Source organism: Ceratotherium simum, chromosome 12 (genome assembly GCF_057802395.1).
Source record: "Ceratotherium simum simum isolate JZ-2026a chromosome 12, ASM5780239v1, whole genome shotgun sequence".
In the NCBI taxonomy this organism is placed as follows: Eukaryota; Metazoa; Chordata; class Mammalia; order Perissodactyla; family Rhinocerotidae; genus Ceratotherium; species Ceratotherium simum.
Genome location: NC_141911.1, coordinates 3,513,380 through 3,538,551, shown reverse-complemented (window position 1 = coordinate 3,538,551; position 25,172 = coordinate 3,513,380). Strand labels below are relative to the sequence as shown.

General features: G+C 45.9%; 1 protein-coding gene, 1 long non-coding RNA gene and 1 pseudogene across 2 annotated transcripts; 1 reads left to right on the top strand and 2 right to left on the bottom strand.

Moving 5' to 3' along the window:
* Positions 1-5,755: 5,755 nt before the first annotated feature.
* CHMP7 (charged multivesicular body protein 7) lies at positions 5,756-17,995 on the bottom strand. Its single transcript, XM_004433579.3, has 10 exons — positions 17,634-17,995; positions 15,209-15,380; positions 10,288-10,473; positions 10,017-10,150; positions 9,152-9,200; positions 8,783-8,902; positions 8,400-8,498; positions 8,128-8,188; positions 7,435-7,614; positions 5,756-7,200 (listed from the first exon to the last, which is right to left on the bottom strand). Exons 1-10 carry the CDS (start codon positions 17,930-17,932, stop codon positions 7,148-7,150), a joined length of 1,353 nt encoding a protein of 450 aa, XP_004433636.1. The 5' UTR covers positions 17,933-17,995; the 3' UTR covers positions 5,756-7,147.
* Positions 17,996-18,209: 214 nt separating this feature from the next.
* LOC147915765 (uncharacterized) lies at positions 18,210-20,805 on the top strand. Its single transcript, XR_015553724.1, has 3 exons — positions 18,210-18,479; positions 19,541-19,627; positions 20,708-20,805. It is a non-coding gene; the product is annotated as an uncharacterized LOC147915765 (long non-coding RNA).
* A 3,919-nt stretch (positions 20,806-24,724) lies between these two features.
* LOC106802320 (stathmin pseudogene) lies at positions 24,725-25,172 on the bottom strand (annotated as a pseudogene).

Below are 25,172 nucleotides of genomic sequence, written 5' to 3'. Positions count from 1 at the left end.
TTCCAGTCTTCTCCTATAATCAACGGGAATTATTTATATGAAACCTGCAGAAACGCTGCAGTTTACAGGAAACAAGGTGGTATGTGTGTGAGCTTTATAAATCTGGTAAGATGATCACAGCGAACCCTTGCCCCAATTGGGATAATAACAGAAAAGTAAAAGTAAAAGAAAAATGCAAAAATTAGATTTACCTAGCTAAACCCGCTCTCTGTCATCAGAAGGGGTTCTGCACCCAATTCCACTGTGTGGGGATGTAGAGGGGTGGCTCCCACACCATCACGCAATTCTCCCATACCAACTGGGTGTCCTACGATTCAGCTCAATTCTGACACTGTCTACCTGGAAAGAGCATCAGATCCCACAGGTTGAAGGCTCATCCCATAAGACTGCCCTCACTTCAGATGCCAACTGCAAGTCCAGGCTGTTACCTGTGCTTCTGACCGACTGGCTATAAATCAGACATGGGGATTCCCATGGTCCCCTCCTTGGGTTCGATAATTTGCTAGAGTGGCTCATGGGACTCAGGAAACCAGTTTACTCACTAGATTGCTGGTTTATTACAAAGGATATTAAAGGATATGAATCAACAGTGAGACGAAGAGATACATAGGGTGAGGTCCTGAACAAAGGAGCTTCCTCAAAGGAGCTTGGGGCCTGGCACTGTGGCATGTGGAAGCGTTCTGCTTCCCCAACCCGGAAGTACTCCAAACCTTGTCCTTTTGGGTTTTTATGGAGGCTTCATCACTTAGGCATGATTGATTAAATCATTGGTCATTGGTGATTGAACTCAATCTCCAGCCCCTCTCCCTTTTCTAGGGGTTGAGTGGTGGTGGTGGTGGGGGGGACTGAAATTTCAAACCCCTTTATTCATATCGTTCCCCTGGCAACCAGCCCCCATCCTTAGGTGCTTTCTTAAAGTCACCTACTTCACATAAACTCAAGTGTGGTTGAAAGGAGTTTGTTATAAATATCAAGACACCTTTGCCACTCTCATCACTTAGGAAATTCAGTGGGTTTCTGTCCCAGAAATGGGGATGGAGACCAAATATATATTTCTCATTATAAATCACAATATCACAACCATTCACTGGTAACCATGGACAAATTAGTTACCATTTCTAAGCTTCCAAGAACTCGTTTGTGAAATAATAGTGCCCATCTCATTGGGAAGATGAAATACATTCAAAGAGCTTAGCACAGCATGGTGGTCATGGAGATGCACTGCCCAGGCCTTCCTTCAAGGATTTGCTGCCCAGCTGCAGGGAGTGTTGTCAACAGCCAGCTGGCCAGCTGTCAGCTCCTTCAGGGGCTGCCCCAGCTGTAGAGAGCCACCCCAGATGAGGTCACCCCCTTTCCAGGGGTATCTAATAACTGAGGGAGAAGGGCGGAAATGGATAAAAGCTTGGCCATTTCTGCCTGATATGGGACACTAATGGGCCATACTCACTCTAGAATTCCCAGACAGAGTGGCCAAGGATTTTTGGGGCCTGCATTGCGGACTGACGTCTTCCTCTCAGCAATCCTGCTTCCTCCCCTTTCCCTTCACAGGTGGTCATCCCTGATAACCCAAACTGTCTCCAGGTCTGCTTCTCGAGAACCCAACCTGCAACATATAGTGTCTAGCAGACAGTAAGTACTCAATAAATGTTAGTTATTGTTCTTTGTTGTTGTTGTTATTGCATTAAAATAGGAGCCAGAGTCCAAGACTGGGCATTCTGTTCCTGACCCATCCAGCACCTGCCCTGCAAATGCTTAGGGCTGTACTAATCCTTCATGGTGCTAACGTCTTGGAATTACCCTTTGATATGGGCTGAATGCTCGTACCCCCCCAAATTCATATGTTGAAATCCTAACCCCCAATGTAATGGTATTAGGAGCTGGGGCCTTTGGGGGGTAATCAGGGCCTTTGGGGGGTAATCAGGCCATAAGGGTGGAGCCCTCATGAGTGGGGTTAGTGACCTTATAAAGGAGACATCAGACAGCTCTCTTGCCCTCTTTCCACCATGTGAGGATATGAGAAGGGGGCCGTCTGCAACTCAGACGAGGGCCCTCACCAGAACCAGACCATGCTGGCACTCTGATTTCGGACTGCCAGCCTCCAGAACGTGAGAAATACATTTCTGTTGTTTATAAGTCTACGGTATTTTGTTATAGCAGCCTGAATGGACTAAAGAGACCCTTCTTCTGACTTTACGTCCCTGGAGGGAGGGACCCTATCTAAAACTTCCTTCTTTCCTCCACTGATTTGTTAGCTCACACATAATCGGCACGCAGCTCAGATTAGTTAATTTTTAAGTTTCCTGGGTTGAGAACTCCAGCATGATATTTTGAATAGCTGAGCTCTCTTCTAATGCGTATAATCTAAACATGTTTCTGTTGTCCTAGACTCACCCATTATGTGCTAACCCATAGCCAGCCTCCATTCATTATACCACGCAGAGGGATAGAAATCCACTAGCTGAGGTTTGATTCATGCTGCAGCTCACTATGTGCTTTGGGGTGTACTGAGTCACTTAATCGCAGCATTGGTTGTCTCAGGAGGGATCTGAGTCTGGCTTCCTCACGAGGTGCTGTGCAGCCCATTCCTGTGATTTTTTTCTGCACAATTTATGTGCTTGCTACAAAATACAAGTTGTATATACCTTCATGGTGTATATCAGCAAAGGAACAGTGTGACCACTGTACTTGGTTTCCTTAAAAACTAGAAACTGGCGAGCCAGTTGAGGGGCAATTTTCAATCCATAGATTCTGTGTAATTGCAGCACTGACAGCCAGAGGAAGCTGATCTGCCAACTCAAAGCACTGACACACACTGACCACTGACCACAGACCACCAACCACGGACCACCGACCACGGGAAGTACTTTTGGAGTTATGCGGTTTTTGAGAGTCTGTGTTAAGAGGAGCCTGATGTAAGAAAGAATACCAAACCAGAAGTCAACAAACCTAAATTCCCCTGCCAGCTCTGTGACCTTGGGCAAGTTCCTGAAGCTTCCGTGTCCTCATTTGTAAAATGGAGGCTCTGCCCACACTTGCGGAGTCTCCTCTGGCTCTCATGTTTGGGGTGTCTATGACTGTATACTGTTTCTGTGCAGGAGGAGAAGGAACACTTTACCCAAAAAGTAGCTGCAAGTAAAAATGAGACATTGGTGGAGAAAACAGTAAAATACTTCAAAAGAAAAAGAGGGTTGTGAAACTCACCCATAAACCTCCAGGCCAAGCTTCCTTTGGATTCCTTGTGAGTCAGCAGCTCTCACAGTGGCCTCATCTTTCTTAACAGCCTTGGTGATTCTTTCTCTTTTGGGATTGCCTTGATTACATTTCTAGTACATTGAACAAGAGAGTATCATGACCTCTTCCCAGGGGGTCTGCTCAACCTTGGACCCTCTCTGCCCTTCAGGCAGGCAGTGACAAATCACTGTTTTACCCTCACTCGTCCCTCTCACAACACGGTGCCTGACTTTAGTCCACCCAGGTCCCAGGGCTCTGGCTAAGAGCCCGTGTCAGGGAGGCCCAGGAGATTCTGAGGCTGGGCCGTTCCCTGCTTCCTCCTACCTCCCCAATTTCTCACTCTCTCCCCTTGCCCCACACCTGCTCTCCACGGGGCCTCATCAACGTCCCCCAGCTAGCAGTGACTGGGGACCCTCCAGCCACCTTTCCAGGCTTGGCATTGCTGTGGCACCGTTCTGACTGCTGTCACAAAGCAGCAGGGATTTGACAAGAAATTTTCACATATTGGGGTATGTGGGGTAGCTATTCTGGTTCAAAATGGATTCGGCTTGAACTAAAGCAGCCTGACACATGGCCTATCAAACATACATTGTACATTTGCTTTAACCATTAAAGAATGCCCTCTTTTAAGAATGCATACTCCTCTTCCAGTATCCTAAGGTAAAGCCATATTGGTAACACCCCACCTTACCCCACGTTAATCCCTTTCGACATCAGGGTCATGTTGACCTGCTAATTTGCAACTGAATACCTCTTTGAAATTTTGATGAATATGTATCTTGGGCATGTTTTTTTTTTTTTTAAAGATTTTATTTATTTTATTTTTTCCCCCCAAAGCCCCAGTGGATAGTTGTGTGTCGTAGCTGCACATCCTTCTAGTTGCTGTATGTGGGACTCGGCCTCAGGATGAACGGAGAAGTGGTGCCTCGATGCGCACCCGGGATCCGAACCCGGGCCACCAGCATTGCAGCGCGCGCACTTAACCACCAAGCCACAGGGCCGGCCCTTGGGCATGTTTTATGTATGTTCTTTGTTCTGAAATGGTATAAGACTGTACTGAAAACCATGCTTCTCTGGAACGCTTACTTCCTTTGTGGAAAAGGCCTTTCCAGGTTATAATCTTCACTCTGGCTCAAATAAAACTCACCTTATCTCTCATCTATAGGATGGTTATTGGTTATTTTACATCCACAGATTTAAAAGAAGAGAGGAGTGGACCATACAGAGGGACGCTAAGACAATCAGAATTTCAGGAGTCATTTTGTCTGTCTGCTTCACTTTTCAGATGAGAAATGAGAGGCTTTCTCCAAAGCCACACTATTAGTGGCTGAGGCAAGAACTGGAACTAGGTTTCCTGACTTCCAATCAGGACCAGTTCCTACCTGATTCATTACATTTTCTCTCCCTACTTGATCTCAGTGGAATCATGGATAGATGATACTATAAAACTTGTAGATTGCTTTACAAGATTTTGACTACCCAAGGAAATATTCAAGGGAAATGAGACCTTGGACGTCATCTCTTCAATGAAGCTCTCCCTGTGCCCACTGACTTCAAGTATTTATTCTCTGAACGTCCTTAACTCTGTATCTGTGACCCATAGGATACTTCACTTTCAACAGGACAGTATCTGAACCTGGTTCATCTGGGCCTGGTCTCTCTCCACAGGTGAGAAAACTCACCAGCTCCCTTAATGAACCAAGTCCATTCCTTTGAGAGGAGAGAATCCTGATGCAAGACTCGGGCCTCCCATGGGGATCACATGCTGAAAACGCAGCCACCAGACAGCGGCTCTTCATTCTCACTCGGATCCAAGCCCAGTCTCAACATCTTCTTTTAATTTCCTGTAGCACAGCAAGGAACCAGGCTGAAACATTTAAACAGGGACTCCTCAGCAGCTCAGGTCTGAGAGAGAAAGGGAGTAACACAAGACCAGACAAGAGGCTCACAATGTCCAGGTCACTTAGTTTCAGCATGGGGGTCCCTACTACACGCCTCCCTCACAGAACCTTAGCCTGTCTGCACTCCCTTCTCTCTTCAGACTCTTTCTGCTCTGGGCTTGCTCCCAATGCCTTCTCCTGGTTGGTTTGCCCGCCAACTTACCGAGAGCTGCAAACCTAGTGCTACGGCAGATCTAGCCTGTTGCTAGCTCTGCACTCAGGCACCGGGCATGGAGCAGGCGCTGAGTGAATACTAGTGCCAGACTACAATACGGGACGATCACATGGGCAGAGGAAACTGTCAGTTAAAGAGAACAGGCAATGGAAAAGAATGAAGAAAACGACGTCAGGCTCCTAGAACCAAGGAGGCCATCCAAAGAATGTGTCCTCCCCCAGCACAGCATCAGTGTGAGAGCTACTGGTCAGGCTAACCAGCCATAACCGCAGCTCAGTACTCACACTATGAAGCATATTCTCCCATGGCCTTAAGAAAGAACTGAGTGGGGCTATGCCGGAGGTGGTGGTGGGGAGGCGTGAGGAACGAGAAACTTTACACAACCTGAAGGAGAGACGAGGACGAGCACTCAGGTTTTTTCTTTTAATTATTTACCAGATAAAAAAGAAAAAATAGTGATTGTTTCTCTTCACCCCCAACATTTCAGTTTTCCAAGGTCGAGTGGGAGAGAAATTTGTTGAACAGTGATTCGTGCTCCTGGCCTGGAGCAAATTCTTCTTCCCCTCTGCTCTACACCACCTCAAGCAGGAGGGGCAGGGCAAAGAGCTCCAGGTAGAATACTTGAACTGCGGCAGCAGAGTGGCAGTAATTGGGCTGTCTTCTTTTCTTCTCCCTGTTGCCAGAGCATTTAGGCCCTCTCCTGTCTGTCCCCTACACCATACTCCCCAATTCATCAAAGTAGGAAGATGGGACTTGTGGAGGCAGGAACAGGTATAGAGCAGGACTGGGAAGCACACAGCAGAAGCGGCAGAAGGCCACCATCTTCTGCTTCTATTGCACATCTTGGATCAGATCCCCTGTCCTGAGCAATGGGCTGCAAAGTAAAATGTTTCTGAAATTCAAACAGACAACCTGTGGTTTGTGCCAGGCTCAAGAAGGGGAGGTGTGCTGTTCTGTGGCTTGTTCTGATACATATATATTTAAGTTATTCCATGACAGAGACAAGGCAAAGATCATGCCTCTTTAAAGAAGCATTTGGGGTTTGGACACTTGGGGCCCTGTGACGACCTGGGCTCCTCCCCCTAAAGATCAGAAGACCAAGCATACGCACGTCTCTGTCAGGTCTTCTTCTGCATGAGATGGAACAGCAGCAGGCCCACCACACAAGCCCCCCTCCAGCCGTCATGGCCCCGAGCCACTCAGGAGGGGACCTCTCTTTCTGAACACCTGGAGAATCTGACAAATGCCCTTAGAGAAAAATCCTCTACACTGTATGTTTCTCCATAAAGTGACAACTGTTTGATTCATTCTTCTTATTTCCAAGGAAAACGGAACAGGACTGGAAAAAGTTGTTTCACTGACCTTACAGACAGAATAAATGCCTCTAAAAAACAGTGGGGGTGGGGGAAGAGGACTGATTTTGATTTGGCAAAGCTGCACATCTTTCCCCTTCATTGGCCGGAACGAAGCTGGTGGGTGAAGACAAACCTAACTGAGCCAATGGCAAGAACGGCAGGCTATGGGCGACGACAGGTCAAACACAGAACTGGATCAATTGTGGCACTCTAAAGATGAGAAGGCAGGTCCATGACCCAGGCTGGGAGGAAGCCTCTGGAGCACGCTTCCAGAAACTATATCTGTCCTGTAGTAAGTGGCAGCATCCAGATAAATCAGAGTAGTTCTCCCTCCTCCTCTTCCCAACAGATTCTGAGGGTTTCTCATTTAAATAACTATGTACACACACACAAGCCTGGCCTCTCTTTTACATGAGGGTCCTTCACTTGAGGGTCCTACAATGGCTTTAGAGAGTCGGTTCCAATTGCCTTTTTGGAGATTTACTGCTTGAGACCAAACCTGCAAGGAGAAGAAATGACTGAACAGTTCCCTAGGCAGATCTTTACAATGAAAGCATCCCAGTGTTTAAGGGATTGAGTCTTAATATAAATAACAAGCCTGCAACTCCCACACTGGACTTTGTTTTGGTACCCTGGCAAACTGAGTAACTGGGCTGGGACTCATCAACCCTGCTGGCTACTGTCAGCCAGAGGGCCCCGTGCCCACCAGCAACCCTGGAATACAGCTCCGTACCTCCCTCTGATAAGGACAGTTTCTCAAGTTCAGCTTCAAGTTCAGTGTCCGAGATCCTAGGCTTAGGCACACTGTTGGTATAAAATGTCTCATGGGGGTTGTCAGGCAAATCCAAAGGTTCTTTGGTGGTATCCTGAAGAAGGATGTCCAGTTCCTTCTCCAGTTCCTCACTGTCAAAATCTGGAAAGAAAAGATGACATGAGGATACATAAAGTCCAGAGACCAAGTGCATTAATGAGTCAAAGACTGAGGATAGCAAAACGCAGCACAACTTTACAAAAGATGTCCATGCCTCCTTGCAGGTTAAAAACAGCCATGCGAGTTGGGAGACAGAGGGCACCTTCAAGCAGATACTCCCTTTCCATACACAGAGCTAAGTCATTATGGAGATATATTTTGCTAACACCATGGAATTAACCCTTCTTCCCCTTGCCCTTGAAGAAGGATCCTCCAGTGAGAAGCCTAGTGAGTAAGGAATGCTGGAGCACAGAGGGGCCATTAGTACAGCCTCTCAAGGAGGAAACGACAATTCCTGCTAACTACTCCTGTGGATAAGCCCCAGAGAAAGGGCAGTGTAGGAGAGCCCTGCCTGCACCAGGAAAAGGAGATCGATGATCAAACCTAGCATAACACGAAGAAGTGAAGTCCTTTTAGAAAGGAAAGGAGAAAGAATGAATCACTTTGTCAACTCACCTAAGCCATTGGTTACCCCACCAGCCAGAGTCTGAGAAACTTCATCCTGGGTGTCGCACAGCTGTAAGAGAAAATTGCAAGTCTTGAACTCTGAATGGTGTCCCTGAGGTCAGGGTTACAAAGTAATGCTGCCCCACCTGAGAAGTAAGGAAAGCTTCCTCAGGTTCACAAGGTAAAAAGTCAAGTTTGGGTAAGGAGGAGGTGCAACAATGTCACACCTGTCCTCAGTCACTTCCTTCTGTCGGGGTCCCTCCCCCAGCCCCTTCCTGTACCTCTTGGATCTGATCCACAAGGCTCTCTGCCTTCTCCACTGTGACATCCTTCATGGAGAGTTTCAGCGCTCCTACCCCAGCTTGATAGGCATTGAAAACCTAAAGAAAGCAAAGTTATCAGTGCAAATGAAGAACACTGGGCAAAATACATGCAATATTGTTTCATCTCCAAAACACAGCTTTGGGTTTGTTTTTGCCACCCATGCTTGATTCACTCCATCCCCACTGAGGCCAAAAACCTCCCAACAGGAGAGGCAAAAGCAATCCCAACCATATCCTGAAAGAGCCTGGGCCTCCCCCAAACAGCAAAGACACAGTGGAGGGGATGAGGACTGTATGCTGGAGAGACCAGCCAAGTCCTAGAGCAGAGGGGCAGTGGCTACCATCTGATCTGTCTGGGAGGCATAGATCCGGTCCAGGATGCCTTGAACAGTGTCCAGCTTGGCATGCAGGGCCTCGATGCGCTTCTCCGTCCGTTGCTTGGCCTTGAGAGACCTCAGTGCCTAGGGGGTCATGGAGACGTGGTCAGGGTCAGACTGGGCAGGGCAAAGGGTCAGAGGAAGACAGCCCTTCCCAGGTGATAATACCATCCCAGGCCTCCTTCCCTCTTCTTTGTAAAATAAGCTATGGCACCTGGGCCACTTGCAGACTGTTCCCCTCAAGCCCCAAGTTCCTCTCTGAGCTGCTGGGGCATGTCTCACTGCCAGCCCAGGGCACAGGTACACAGCTGGACGGGAGAAGAGAAAACTCACCAGCTGCTTCTTTCCTGCTCGGCAGGCCCGGCGGGCTTCTTCTTTACACCTGTGAAACAAAGGGACCGATCAAGACGACTATGCTGTAGGACAGAGGTGGCAAGGTCCTGAAGGGTCCCCAAGAGTGGCACTTAGTTAAGTTACTTTCAAATCTGAAGATCAAACCCTTTCCACCCAATGGCAAGAAAAACGATGCCCAACAGCCCACTGCCAAACTCTTGCAGCAAGCTGAGATATAAGCTTGAGCATATGCATGTGGGAAAGGCAGACTAAGGAAAAGCTGTTTCAACCCACAGGGAGAGAGAGCATGTCTACACAGCACCTGAAAAACAGATTCCCATCTTGGGAGCCAGGAGATAGGTATGAGTTCCTAATACCAACAATGACCTTGGACATATCCCTTTGCCTTCTGACAGTGCTGGGTTTCTCCTGCTGTAAGATGGAGTGAACTAATACACTTTAATTCAGTGTCTGTATGTCCTACTTTCTGGAGAAGTGTTCACGTGCCTTTAGTAGGGATGCCTTGTGTGGGCACCCAAGGGGGAAGAGCAGGAGTCCCTCAGAAAGACGTGTATCCCCAAGTCCCTAAGACAAGGCCTGGCTCAAGAAATACTGGTTAAATGGATACTGGCATGGGAGAGCATAAACATAACAGTTGTAATCTTTGGAGGAAAAATTCAATTTCATTTTTTCTCCTTTGTGATATCCTGTGCTTTCCATGATTGCTGCATTGAGCAGTTAGTACTTTTGTAATTAGTGCAAAAATAACTTTTTTTTTTAAAGAGCCTACAGACATCAATGCTTTGCCAGCTCTGAGAGCCAGCCAGGGTGGGGGTTGGAGGGCACTCAGCTCAGGGGTAGTTACCTCTCTGCTTCCTGGGACAAGGACTCCACTTTGCGCGAGAGCAGCTGTTCACTCTGCATCAGCTGGTAGACCCCAACATCTACATCGTTGACAGGAGAGACCTTGGCATGTGGCCCCCGGGCAAACTTCACAATCTGAGGGACAGGGACAAATTAGTGCTGCCCCTACCACAAATGTGGAGAGATCCCCAGGCACAAATGCTGGTGGGCACGTCAGTAAACACTTATTAAGTCATTGGTGAGTCAACGACTGAACAGCTAAACCTCCATACCTTTTCCCCATTCTGTTCGAGGACTGTGACCCTCTTCTCTTTCTGTAACTGCAGCAACACCAAGTAGAAGGTCCTCTCATCTGGGCAGGAGCCCGCACAGAGGGTGCTCAGCTCCGACAGGGCCACCACAGGGTGGGAGGAGAGAGGGGAGTTCTGATACAGACGATACACCTCCTCAGCCTTCTCCTGCAGGGAAGGCAAAATGTGCTTACAGGCCTTGACCGCCTCCATGGAACCCAGTAAACCCGACCACGTGTTTCAAAACCACGATCACACAAGGCAAGAGCAGAGGAGCACCGATTCCACCTTCCCTCAAGTAGCAGCTTTGGAAAAGGAAAAGGGATTTGTGTTGTTTTAAACCTTGGAGGAAAGTTTGGTGAATATGGAAGAAACGAGGTACACAATATATTGGGAGCCAGCTCTGTGCTTCACTTCTATCTGGGACTTCACATTTCTGCGTCTCCCTGCCCCGTGGTTCCCCGAGGGAAGAATAAGGCAGTGTGGTGTAGTGGAATGGCCATGAACGAGAGCGGAGGCCTGGTTTTTGGCACAGCCTGTGTGACCCTGAACCAGTCACAGTCTCACTGGTCCTCAGCATCTCCCCAGAGACTGAAGAAGGTGGATGAGATGACACCTAAATTCCCTTCTAATCCTGGTTTCTCCATTTTTATGCCAATTGGCAATACTGCAAACAAAAACATTACTGAGTCTATAAAGAGTCTCAAGAGAGAAGTATGTAACAAATAGGTGGGAGAGGGTTTTTGTGAGAAGTCTAAGAAATCTAAGTTCCAAGAAACAGTACCACTATGTCCCACCTACATGGAAATTAGTCTCTCAGTCTTCCACAGACAAGAAATATTTACTGAAGTAGGCACAGAATGCTGTGAAAATATAGAGAAGGAATACCCAGGAGTTCAGAAATTGCTTGGAAAAAAATGTTTTTTGAGCAGAATTCTGAATGGTGAGTAAGTGACTAGGTTGCAAGGGTATCTCAGGAAGAGGGCCGATCATGAGCAACGGCATAGAGTATGAGTCAACATGGTATTTACGGATGTGGACGAAAAGGGGAGAGAGAGTAGAAGCACTTCTGTCCTATACAAAGTGTAACATCTTCTCTGCTGTCCTTTATTCTGCAAATGGTAGGTGGACACTGAAGTGAAATGACCTGGCTAGATCATCAGAGATCTAGATGACAAATGGGAAAGGATGGATTGTAGGAGTTAGGCTTAAAAGCAGGGAGACCATTTATGCGAGAGAATATGAGGGACCGAACAGAGCAATGCTAACAGGGACAGAGAAGGGATGGATCCAAGTAAAATTTAGAAGATAAACTGGCAGTCCATGGTAACTGGGTCTGGAGTGGAAGCAGAAAGAGGAGTCTAGGATGACTCCTGGGTTCTGGCTTCAGTGATGGGTAGATGTGATGCTATTAATTAATAGCAAGAATACAGGAGGAAAAGCATATTTTAAAGGAAAGACAAAACATCCACTTTGAACATGTTGGTTTGGGCTGCCAAATTATTAAAATTTAAATTGAGAAAATGAAAGTATAAAACAATTCAAAGAAAATATTTAAAAATCTGATTAACCTTGAAGTAGAGGATGCCTTCCTAAGCAAGACCAGAAATTCAGCAGCCATAAAGGAAAATCTGAGAGATCTGACTGCAGGAATATGAAAACTTCTATATGGTAAAAGACAACATAAATAAAAATGAAAAGCAAACAAGAGACTGGGAAATAATATTTCCATCCCTAATACTAAATATATTACATACATATCTCTCTAATACATGAAGAACTCCTACAAATTAATGTAAAAGAAACAATCCACTATAAAAACAGGCAAAGGATATAAATAGGCAATACATAGACGGGGATATGTAAATGGCCAGTAGACAGGTGAAAAGATGCTCAGATCACAAACAGGAAGTATTATTTTCATTCACCAAATTGGCAAAATTTAAAAAACTGATGTTATCCAGTGTTAGCAAGGATGTGGGGAGACTGGACACTTTAAAGCAGTCTCGATGAAAGTGTAAATTAGTACAAACTTTTGAAAAGAAATTTGGCAATTTCTATTAAAATTTAAAATGTACATATGCATTTCTAGAAATCAATTCCATAAAAATAAAAGTAGAACAAAGATGTATACACAAGACTGTCAAAGAAGTATTTTTTTGTAATAGAGAGAAATTGGAATGACTTACTTACATGTTCATCTGTGTGATAACTATTGCATAAATTGTGGCGTATCTATAGATTATTATGCAGCTATCCAAAATAACAAAGTAGACCTACATTGTGCAGGGACCTGCAAGGTGTTCATGACATATTAAAGTGGAAAGAAAAGAAAAGCAGGTTGCAGACCACTAAGTAAAATAAGATTCCATTTCTGAAAAAAAATGAAGTGTATGTGTATACATATGTATGTATGTGTATATTCATTTATTTTTTCAACAAACATTTATTGACTCTCTACTATGTACCAAGCACTGTTCCCAGGGTCCATGGCCCATGGAACTTCTCCCTTCTGGTAGGAGAGAGAAATAGTAAACAAGTAAACAAGTAAATAAGATTTTCAAGAAGTACTAAATGCTAACAAGAAAATAAAACGGAAAGTAATATAATAGTGTGGGACAGGGTCAATAAGAAAAGATATGTCTGTAATACACACACACACGAAAGGGAAGGGAACATACCCAAAGAGACAGAAATGGGATGAACAGAAAGGAAACTTTCATTTCTTTGTATTTTTTTAAATAGCAAATCTATGGTCAATTTTTACTTTTTTATATTTTTCAAATAAAAAGTTACTGGCTGCTTTCTGTGTCCAGACTTGGGGAAAATCAATTTACCTCAGAAGCATGCTTTCTTTGTTTTATAAAAATATCCAGATAAGACCCTTTAGTTTCATACATGTAAACAAGTCTCCCTCCCAGGGGAAAACAGTGAAGTCGCCATATATTTGAAAGCAGATGTCCCCGAATGAGATTAAGTGTTAAGTGTTCTGTTTAGTGATATAAACTGGGTATAAATTTGATAGTACCATGCCCCTGCAGAGCTAGAAAATTTATTTTTCTATGTAAACAGGATTAGACTACATTGCTGTCAAAAATTATTGCTGGTTCTTGGAAGATCTGTGTAATTCCACCCCCATCTCTGCCTTTGCTCTCAAAAGACTAAGTCCAGAACCACAACTGTGGGATAAACAGAGCTACCTGCCTTTGCCCCAGTTGGAGAACACATGAGGTAAATCCCGCGAAGAGGAATGGAGCTTGGCTCAGAACCACCCAACCCATTCTGTAGTTTCTGTGGGGCCTTGGCTGAGCCCAGGAGGTCAGGGCACTGGGTGGGGGGCTAATCCTGTGGGTGGGGAGGGAGTGGAGTGCAGAGTGGAAGAGGGGCATGCCCTTGAAGAAAATGCATGCCGCTCAGTCAAAATCCTGGGGGACTGGGAGAGTTGGTAGATTTTGGAGACCTCCTCCTCAGTCTGAGGCAGAGAGGGTCAGGTGGGGGGAGATCTGCTGAGATAAGGAGAAACTGGAGCTTCTCTTGGGGTGGGGGATGGGGATACTGAGCTGGTTCCAGCTACGTGGAAGCTTCTAGGGCCTGCAAGGGCCCTGAGGTTGGGCTTGGTCTGGGAGTTTCAAAAAATAACTACTGTCTGTAGTATACTTCTGCTACACAGCGTTCAGTCCCCTTTATAACACATACACACTTAAAGCTCCCTATGACCTTATCCACAGCAGTTTGGGTGGAGTGGGAGGGCTGAAGCAGGTCTGCACTGCATTAAAGAGTGTGTGGGAGGTGAGGAAGTGGTGACAACAAAGCTTGGCCAAGAAGGAGAGAGACAGAGCAGTAACTAGAGGGTCTCAGGTCCCACAAAAGAGTCCTTCTGTGATGGGAAAAACTTGAGTGGGTTCAGAGGCTGAGGAGAGCACTGAAAGAGAGGGAGATGGGATATACAGATCCAGAGGCTAAGTATTAGGACAAGGGGACAAGCAGGGAGGGACAGACTCAAGCACATGCAGAAGAGAGGAAGGACACTTCATCCTCTGAGCTTGGGGAGAAAGAAGGGCTCAGAGGAGGTTAAATTGGAGGTGGAAGGACAGAACACTGAAGGCACGACTCAGGAAACTCTACCTTCTCAACGAAGTGTCTGCAGAGAGCAGAGAGGGGGGAATGAAAGAGTATGTGAGGGGCTGGAAGAGGACAAGAGATTTTGGCTCTGGAGTGGCTCTGAGGGCCTTCCTACAGCTGGGGGCCATGAAAGCGGCCCCAGTCTGGGCGACAGGGTGATTTTCTCAGCAGGGACGGGAGACTGTGGGGGCTGATCTAAGGCAGCTGATTTGCTGGTGTCTCTGGTGTGGACCAAGAGAGCTGCAAAGGAGCAGACGGTATGGATGAGGGAAGCAGTCAAGCATCAGCGACACGCTCTACGCTGGGCAGGGAGGGCAGGCCAGGAGGAAGGTGACTGACTGGGAGAGCATGAAGGGATCAAGGGCCTGGTGGCTTCTTCGATGGAAGTAAGTAACAGAGGAGGAACTCAGCCTAGTTTGCTGATTTACGGGAAGGCAAAGCTGAAAGTCACAAGGTCCTGAGCAATTCTTGACAGTAAACTACAGAAGGCAAAGCATTTTCTAAACTTCAGCTTATCATTAATCCCTACAAATACAGAAAATAATCAACTGTATGTTACTAACAATTCCTAGACAAAGGATCACCCTTGAAATGTACAAGTCCAACTAACAACTAAATAATGCCACATAGTACAATATAAGGGAGGTCAGATAAACTCAGTTATCAACTCTGTCACCATGTCAAAAAGATAAATTCTTTTTCCAAGGATACACACAAGGAATGAGGAGGATCCTGTCATCACACCAGATGACACCCAGACCTCTCCCTTCTGAGCACCCACCTTAAGCAGCTCCAAAGCCACAAGCACCTCCTCGGCAGGAACCTTATTATCCCCCAACATGTTGGAAAGAGTCCACTTGAGGGGCTTCAGCAGGAAGACTCCAACCCCCCAGGAGATCCAGCTGCTGTCTACACTGGCCATGAAGTCTGACTCCCGCTGCAGCTCACCTCGACTGCAGGCAAAGAAAGAAAAGGGTATACAGTAGGCTTAATGCAATGTCCCCTTCCAGTCCCCACCTCCTCCCTTACCCCAACAGAGGGATTTGATCATCATAAATACCATTTATTAGGCACCCCCCTCTGTGTCCCCTACTATGAGCAGCACTGGTTATGCTCCAGCTCTAAGCCTCAAAACAACTCTGCAAGATGGATGGTGTTAGGGGCAGTTTAGCTCATGAGAAAACTGAGGGACTGGGAAGGTGAGAGAGGCCAAAGCTAAACCACAATTTGGCTCCGAAATGCAAGCTCTCCACTAAGACAACAGAGGTACAGGAGGCCACAGGGCCTGTGTTGAGACTTCCTTTTACAAATGGAGCTCAAGATGAGAAAATGAAAATGAAAATGGACTACTGTCAAGTGCAACACATAAGAAAGAATACAAAGATATTCAGAGAAAGGGTTTTCTGCTATTCCTAAGCTAGGATGGAGACAACACATAAGCATTTCACGGTACTGGCAATAAGTAGCTAAATTTACAGAACGCCTACCATGGGCCAGTCACCATGCTTAGGGCTATGTAAGGAATATCTCTTCAAATCCTCACAATGAACCTGAGTACAATTACCACCACCATCTGCTAATTGGTCAGACTGAAGTGTAAAGAAGGTCACATAATCCAGCGAGTGGCAGAGCCAGGATTTGAGCCCAGGCCATTTGGCCCTCAAGCAAAGCTGTTAACCTCTATGCTATGCTGCTTCCATGGAGAAGTGCCTCCCTCAGAAATTTGTCAGGTGCCAGACCCCACCAAGCACCAGGAAGCGTCAGCAGAGCGCCAGCAGTCAGGAGAGGAGAAATCGAGGGATTAAAGGTCTCTGGATCCAAAGTGGAAGAGGAAAGTCCTCTGCAATAAGGAAGCCCAGACTGTTCTTGTCCCTCACTGACTTCTTCAGCTACTGCCTCCCCACGCCCCACTTCAGGTGTGAACTAAAACTCTGTCCCCAGTACACTTTCTCAGAAAAGAGAAGTTTCAGAAATGGCTTGTCGCATCCATGTCAGCCAATAGAAAGGTACTGCGGAGAAGGGAGATCTTTTAATCAGGAAGAGATCTTTTAATCAGGAGACCTTTTAATCCACTGCGGCGGCCCGGGGTTCGCCAGTTCAGATCCCGGGCGCGCACCAAGGCACCGCCTGTCGAGCCCATGCTGTGGCGGCGTCCCATATAAAGTGGAGGAAGATGGGCATGGATGTTAACCCAGGGCCGGTCTTCCTCGGCAAAAAAAAAAAAAGAGGAGGATTGGCAGATGTTAGCTCAGGGCCGATCTTCCTCACAAAAAATAAAATAAAATAAAAGCAACATATCAAAGGTGAGTTTCTCCATTCACTGAGGGAGGCACTATGCTAGCTAGGCTGCTCTCGGCATGATGAGCGAAGTGCAAATGATTCAGTCAGAAGACCAGCGGTCCAGTCCTGGCATTACCTCTAACTAGCTGTGCAACCCAGAGTAAGTCGCTTGATCTCTCTGAGACTCAGTTTCCTCTTCTGTCTGCTGAGGATAATTCTATCCTCTCGGCCACAGGACTGCTGAGGGGGTCAGATGAAATGGTGTATGCAAATTATGCACAAGCTGTGAAGTGCTGTACAGCTATCAAATACCCATGTTACCGCCTCAGGTACTTCCAAAACTCTGTACCTGTCGCACAGGTAGCACCTACAGGACCTTCTCAGGACACCAAGATACTCAGTAAAGCCCTCTACCTCCTTTATGTCCTCTGCTCCAAACAGCCTGTGCCAAGGACAAGCCAGGACAGGCCAGACCATGACCTGTGCCGGGGGCTGTGGGCAAGATCCCTACAGGCCTCTTCCCCACGACGGCCCTCACCTTAGCTCTGACCTTCCTCAGTTCAATAAATCCTATCTCATAGACCTTCTGTTCCGGCGTAATTCAAATTTGGAAGCCCCTACGAAATAACTACATAACGGGATTCCAGTCCAGACAAATCACTGTCACCTCTGTCAGGCTGGCTTCTCCTTTGCCGCCGGGATTTCATCTAATCGGACTTTCCTGGCCCCCGATTTCCCCCATACCCGGTCTCCCTCCAAACACCCCTAACCCAGCCCCCTTCCAGTCTTCCTCCTTCTGCGCCTGCTGAACAAACACGGAACGGCCCCTCCGGGCCGACCCCGGGCTGGCGCGGTGCGCGGTCAGAGAAGCGGACCAGTGCCCGTCCGGAGGAAGCCGCCCCGCCCCGACCTGGGCCCGCTCTCACCGCAGCAAGTCCTGCAGCACGGTGGCCAGCCCCAGCGGGACGCTGCCCTTGCGCTGGAAGGCCTCCTGCAAGTCCCGCAGACGCAGGCGCACCACCCCCTGGCGGCGGCTGTGGCTCAGCACCAACGGTGCCCAGAAGCCCATCTTGCTGTCCCAGTCGGTGCTGTTCACCTCGCGACTCCTTTTGAAGGCGGAGAACAGGAAGGACATGCGTTCCTCATCCTCCTCCCACTCGGGGGGCAGTAGGCCCGCCGGGTCTCCCCCGGCTGGGGCCTCGGCCTCCCGCTCCGGGGACCACATCGAAACCCCAGCCCCGCCAAGGCTCCAAACACAACCCTGGCCCTCGTCCCCTTCCGCCCTAGTTCCCTCCCGGCTTCCGTTCCTTGACCACCTCCTCCTCTGTCACTACGTCACCGCCGCCCCCAGCGTGAAATAAGTCTCGTGCGTCCTCACGGCGCAAGCGTCTCCCGGCCCTCCCGGAGCCAGAAGGCCAGATGCTGATTGTATTTTCGGAGAGACTCAAAGCGCTTGCGCCGACCCCTCCTCCCGCGGTCTTTGTGCGGAAAGAAGGGCGTCGCGCGTGCGCGGCGTGAGGTCGCGCCCCCCTCACGAATCATAGAGTTTGGCGATGCGTTATAGAGAGGGAAACGATTACGCCCCTCACTTGTACTGGCTTCAGATAGTGGGACTGGAGAGTCAGCGGCGGGGTGCCGGAGGCGCCGCGATCACCGTAAACCGGCCCTCTAACGGCCGTATTTACTTCAGACATTTCAGCTTCCGAGATAGCTTCCCTTTACTAAGATGTCAACGGATAAACAGAATTGTGGGTCACTCAAGCTCTGTGATGGTGGGTACACTGACTTTGAGAGATAGATAAGCTTCCACTGCTCTTGCTCTCTATCTTCCGCCCTGGAGTGTCCCTCTGTTCCTTCTCAGTATCGATGTCCTACTGATCCCTTTAAGATCGAGCTCAATTCTACTCTTCCTTGAAACCATCTCCGCCCGACTTGACTCGTTGTCGATCCCTTTCCTGGACCGCACAGTTGAGCGTTTACAGGTCTGTGTCCCTGTTCCCGAGTTCCCTGAGGGCAGATGCAATGGCGTAAATATCTTGCTATGACACAGAGTGGTGCTGAAGAAATATTTCATGAACTGACAGGTGTATAATTTGACCCTTGCCCTTCTAATATCTTAGAATCTTGTTAGAATGAAAACTCATGTGTAAGATTCTCATACACTTAGGAGAAATGAAAACGTCCAATGTGTTAAGAATAAATTGGTTTGTTTTTAATTGAACTATTTAAAAGGTGAAAAGAATTTCTTGTTTAATGGAACCAGGGAACAATCACCGGAGTTGAATATGAATCTGGCCTCTGCCACTCACTAGCTGTGTGACCTTGGTCAAGTACCTAACCTTTCTGAGCCTCTTTTATAAAATAATATCTCCTAGTAGGATTGTTTGAGGGAAATGTTATGATGTATGTAAAGTATCTAGTACATAGTATAGTGGGTGTTATCAGTGAATGACAGGATGCCTGGTAGTTGGAACTCTGTGTAAGGAAGAATTTTATTAAGAATTTTGAAGGAGGGGAACAATTGGTTATATGAATGAATGTGTCAACTGATATTGCTGTGTTGTGTTATATTCCTCCAAGCACTTTCACAGTCAATGTCTCATTTAATACTCTTAACAACTGACAAAAATTCTCTTTGACCACACTCTAAACAGGCTCCTCTGAGCCCTCTTCTTGACCAGGCCTGTCAACTTTGGCCTATAAAGACTGGAACAAACAGTAACATAACTTCTAACAGCTCAAGGCCAGTCCCTAGGATGACCCTAGCCCTCCCTTTTAAAGTGCCTGCCTGAGAAAACTTAAGGTTGTAGAAAATATTTACTGTTTGTTCCAGCCAACAACTGAAGATCAGACGCCTGGCTCCCAGCCTCTGTGGGAGGGGAGAAGTCTAACTTGGATAAGAGCCAGCTAGCAAACCCAGGTGGGTTTCACAGGGACCATCCCCCTCTTCCTGCTTTTTGTAATTTTCACTGCTGTGACCCCGCTGAGACCCCCTCATCTTCCTCCCTATTCCCTCATTCTCTTTTTTAAAATCCCAGTCACCTTGTACAAATGGAAGTTGAGTTCAGTTCGTGCTGGACTTTTTCCCCTTTTGCAGTAGTACTGATTAAAATCTGTCCTTACTGCTGTAGCTAGTGTCCGGCTTTGTAAACATAGATAAATCTTGGACACAACCCCATGAGATAAGTTTTGGTACTTTCTATAGTATGTAATTTGAGCAAATAAGTTGTACCCTAAGAAGCACATTTCTGCCATGCTGTCATACCCAATAAAATGGCTGGTTGGTTTGTGTCATGAGAGAGACCAGGTTGTTTTCTCACCTGGGTCTCAGAGTCTATGTCAAAATAGTCCTGCTCCTAAGCATTTTCAGGAGAGCAAATTTATGTACCTGAGGCCACCACACCTGAAAGTGCCACTGGGCTCCTGACACCTCTAGGCAGACAGTTCTCCACCTTCATCTTTTTGGAGATTGGAAGAGCTATTGGGAGTAGTGGAGAATGGAAAGAAAAGTCCTGCTGATCTGGAGAGGGCCGATTGAGTATATGGCAAGCTCTTTCTCGCCTCAGTGCTTCCACCTGCTAGACTCTTCCTCTACTCTGCATGACTGCCTCTTTTTCAGGGAACCAGGCAAAGAAAGGGTTGCTGAGGATCTGGTCAACAACTAACATAACCTGTCAAATGTTTTTCAGACAAGAAGAAACTGTGTTCTGTTTTGCAGAAATTGATGTCTCCATTTTGCAGATGTTACTGTTTTGCAGAGAAATCACACATTTGCAGAAAGACCCCCCCAAATTGTTCCAGCACCAGATGTCCTAAAGTTACTTTAACTCATTAGCATCTTAAATTCTTCTCCTCTGGGGGGTCTGAACAGCCATTTTTAGATCACACAGTATATGTGCTAACATGTATACATGCTACATGCACCTTAAAGGAACACAATTGTTACATAGTTGTTACAGTTGTTATATAAATAAACCCCAACTTCTGCTCTCTTTTGTAGAAAGTCTCCCCCGGTGCTAAGTTAGAAGAGACGCTGCTTTGGGAGTTATCTCCAGTGTTCCCCATTGCTTGTGCAAACAATAAACCTTTCTTCACCTACATCTGCCTTGGTTGTGCTTTTTGGCTCCACTCTCATCAAGAGGTAAACCCATTGATTTCAGTTACATTAGGCCATAGCTTAAAAGTCACTTCCTCAGAAAGGCCTTGTCTGAACAGCCTAATATAGTACCCTTGGAAATTTAGACTAGATGAGTCAGTTTGACAACACCTACTGATTAATCTGAACATCACACAAAAAAAAGACAATCAGACATGTCTCCTGAAGTACTGTAATAGGAAGTATGCAAAACCACCTATGAAGTTTTTTTTTTTCCTGTAACTGCACAGTACTACTCGCCCTTCCTGAGATGGGCTGTGCACTTTTCACTCCTGTGCGCCTTTGCTCTTTTTTCTTTCTTTCTTTTTTTTTTTTGTGAGGAAGATCAGCCCTGAGCTATCATCTGTGTTAATCTTCTTCTTTTTGCTGAGGAAGACCGGCTCTGAGCTAACATCTATTGCCAATCCTCCTCCTTTTTTTTTTTTCCGCCAAAGCCCCAGTAGTTAGTTGTATGTCATAGTTGCACATCCTTCTAGTTGCTGTATGTGGGACGCGGCCTCAGCATGGCCAGAGAAGTGGTGCGTCGGTGTGCGCATGGGATCCGAACCCGGACCGCCAGTAGCAGAGTGGGCGCAGTTAACCACTAAGCCACGGGGCCGGCCCTGAAGTATTTTTGTTAAAAAATGGAACCTGAATCTGATCAAGCCATGAGACCTAAGTACTAGGTTATGGAGGTTAAAAAAAATCAGAAGGTAGAAGAACATGTTAAGTGAAAAACTGAGGTTGCAATGAGCAAAATCCAGACTGAGGAATTTTACTAGATAATGACCTTGTTTCCTTGACAAATAATAACGACAAAAATAATTTTAATGTGCAATGTTATTGGATCAGATTTGGATCCAATTTGCACAATCAAAAAACTCATCTATGATAATTAGATACTTTCAATATTAACTGGATATTTGACGTTATTAATGAATTATTTTCAGCACAATGATACGTGGTTATGTTTTATTAAAAGTACTCATATTTTGAAGATACATCTAAAATATTTATGAGTGAGGGGCCGGCCCCGTGGCGTAGCAGTTAAGTGCTCTCACTCCGCTGCTGGTGGCCCGGGTTCGGATCCCGGGCATGCACCACTTGTCAGGCCATGCTGTGGCAGCATCCCATATAAAAGTAGAGGAAGATGGGCACGGATGTTAGCCCAGGGGTAGTCTTCTTCAGCAACAAGAGGAGGATTGGCATGGATGTTAGCTCAGAGCTGATCTTCCTCACAAAACAAAACAAAAAAAATGCTGAACATTTAGGGCCGGCCCCATGGCTTAGCAGTTAAGTGCGTGCGCTCTGCTGCTGGTGGCCCGGGTTCGGATCCCAGGCGCGCACCGACACACCACTTCTCCGGCCATGCTGAGGCCGTGTCCCACATACAGCAACTAGAAGGATGTGCAGCTATGACATACAACTATCTACTGGGGCTTTGGGGGGAAAAATAAATAAATAAATAAAATCTTTAAAAAAAATTGGTGAAGATGGTAAATTTGAAAATAAAATAAAATATTTATGAGTGAAACTGTATAATATTTGTGACAGGAGGTTGAGTGGGGGAGATTAGGGAAGTATCCGTGAGTATAAATTTCATACTCTGTACCTAGCACATAGCCTGGCACTTAGATATCATTCAACATTTTGAATGATATCTGAATGTTAATGAATGACATCTGAATGTTAATATTTGAATGTTAATGAATAAGTAAAGAAATGACCTAGACCTGCATTCTGGATTCATAAATAGCTGCATGACCTCAGGCGAGCAGGTTTCCTCTCAGATTCCTCCCCTATGAATTAAAAGTTTCTATGCTATGATCTTGAGGTTTTTCCTAGTGCCCACTTTCTGATTTTACATGTAATGTCCACTGTAAATGTGTGAGTGATTGCAGAAGCTCTTTAGTTTTGGGAAGCCTGGAGAACAAAATGTCACCTAACCATCACCATCTTGAGGGAGTAATATTTATTTACTGATTCCCCAATATGCTTTTGGTCAGACACCTAAACCCCCTCAGTCCAGCCGAATGCACAAATATCACAGAGGCTTCAAACACTGCAACACCTCTATAATGCTGCTTGATGCTTCATGTCATCTTTCCTGCTTATTGGGGATGCCTCATCATTTTTGTAGAAATATGCATACCTTGTTGTATTATCTGGTTATTTCTAGTTCTTATCTCTAGGATTCACAACCTTTAGGGCTTGGCTAAAAGAGGAGTGAAAAAAATACATTATTCATAGTCTATGAGATTTATAGAGGAAGAAGCCAGGCTTGTTAATATTCTATTCAGGCACTACTATGTTCTGGAAGCCTTTCTTGATCTCTTTCTTTCCTCTTCCTTCTTTCCTGCTCCAGGCTGGATTGGGTTTCCTTTCCTATCTCTCTATAACCTTGCATACTTCTCTATCATTTTGTGCGCCACATTGTTTTCTAAGGTTCCATGTATGTGCCCGTCTCTCTGACTAGCTTAAGTGCCTTGCTGGCAGGGACTACGTTCTTAATTATGTTTGTTTCTAGCACAGTGCCTGGCACAACATAAGGACTTAGTTTGCTGAATGAATAAATGAATGAATTTAATCAAACCATGAGTGAAGAAACATTCCATCAAGGTCTATCCTTTGTTTCATAAGAACATTTCTCCAAATATAGTGTACTGATACAATAGTTGAATATTTTATTTATTTGAATGACATTTATTTCTGGGCTGTTTTAAACTGAAATGCCTCTAAATTTAGTTGCCTACATGCTCAGGCAGAGTGGTCAGAGCAATCACAGATGTGGGAAATCCCCTTGCTTCTTTCTTCAAAGCATCCAAACCACAGGAAGCTGTCTCTATCTATCCATTCATGACCATGATCTTCTAGAATGCCTCAGTGACAATTTGTGAAACTCTTCAATTTCCTTCCAAAGAATGTTTTGCTTTTTAATCTCCCTGTCTTCTCTTCCACTCTTCCCTTTTAAATTGTTCTATATTTCCAGCATGTAAGTAGCCTGGAAGTCACCATTCTGTCCTAACAACAAGAAAAAAGCTGAACAAACTAAAAATCAACAACTCTTCTTAGATCCCTCAGAGAATTGAGATCAAAGGGCAAACTGCTACCGCAAAAATTGGAGAGAGACAGGTGGATGCAGAGAATCACAACTTACTGGAGCAGAGACCTACAAGCAAAAACCTCCTTGGGAACCAGTACCAGAGCAGGAAAACCAGAACTTCAAGTGTGGACAAGCCTGAGAGTTAGAGACTCCAGGGAAGGCCAGTCTTAGAGAGATCCCCAAACTATTGTGAGTTTTACCTCCAGGAGCTCAACCAGGTTCTCACAGTGAAGGTTTAAAAAATCCCCTCTTGCTTTCTGCAGGAAGAGGGGAAAAGTAGCATTTTGAAATATGAAAGAGTGTTTAGTTCTTCTAAACAAGACCTGCTCTCAAGAGAAACGTTTTTCAACAGCTCTGTGCAGTTTTATTAACCATTCAAGTGCAGTCGCATCTGGTAAGATTAGGACAGAATTGGAAGTAAAAAGTGAATATATATTATCTCTAATAGTTTGAAGGAAGCCACTACCTACTCTTTTCACAACCATGTTTTCACAGAGCCAATACAGTACTAGCCATTAACCCAGTACACCAAGTATACTGAAGTACAAAAGATGCAACAAGAAAAATATCTACATTAGAAAGACTTCAACACTTTAGAAAAAGAGTAGAACACTTTTAGTTTATCCCCTTTAGCCCCTAAAACAACATCATACAGTCTGGATCTACCTGTACAGTCCTACAACAGCTTGTAGAATATTTGTCAAGAGGGCAAAAATAAAATGACACTGGCCAGGACAATCTTTGGATATGTAGGAAGTGGAGGGGGAAAAAGTCAGTTCTCAGAACAAACTGTCAGCTTCAGTCTCGCCAGAAGGATCTTTGAATTCTTTGTTCTTCCATACTTCTTCAAGGTGCTTGTCCTCTCACAAAAGCTCCAGTTGGGAAGCCATTTGTATCTCTTGGCTCTCTTTGTTGGGTTCCATTTTGTGGGTCAGTTTCTCTTCCACCATTTTACGGAAGCTGTTCTCTTCTGTTGCTTTCTGAAATATTTATTTCTTGTGCTCTCCTTTCTCAACAAGCTGCTTCAAGACCTCAGCTTCTTAGGATTTGTGTCTTTCTATTGCAGCTTCTAATTTCTTCTGAATTTCCTCCAGGGAAAGACTATTCTTCTTTGGAGGGGAGAGGGGGAATTCTGGGATGGATTCTTTGATCAAGAGCTGAAAATCAGCTCAGAAGCCTGGCCTGAGGCACACTTCCCCAGACTTTCACTTGAATATCAGAAGTCAT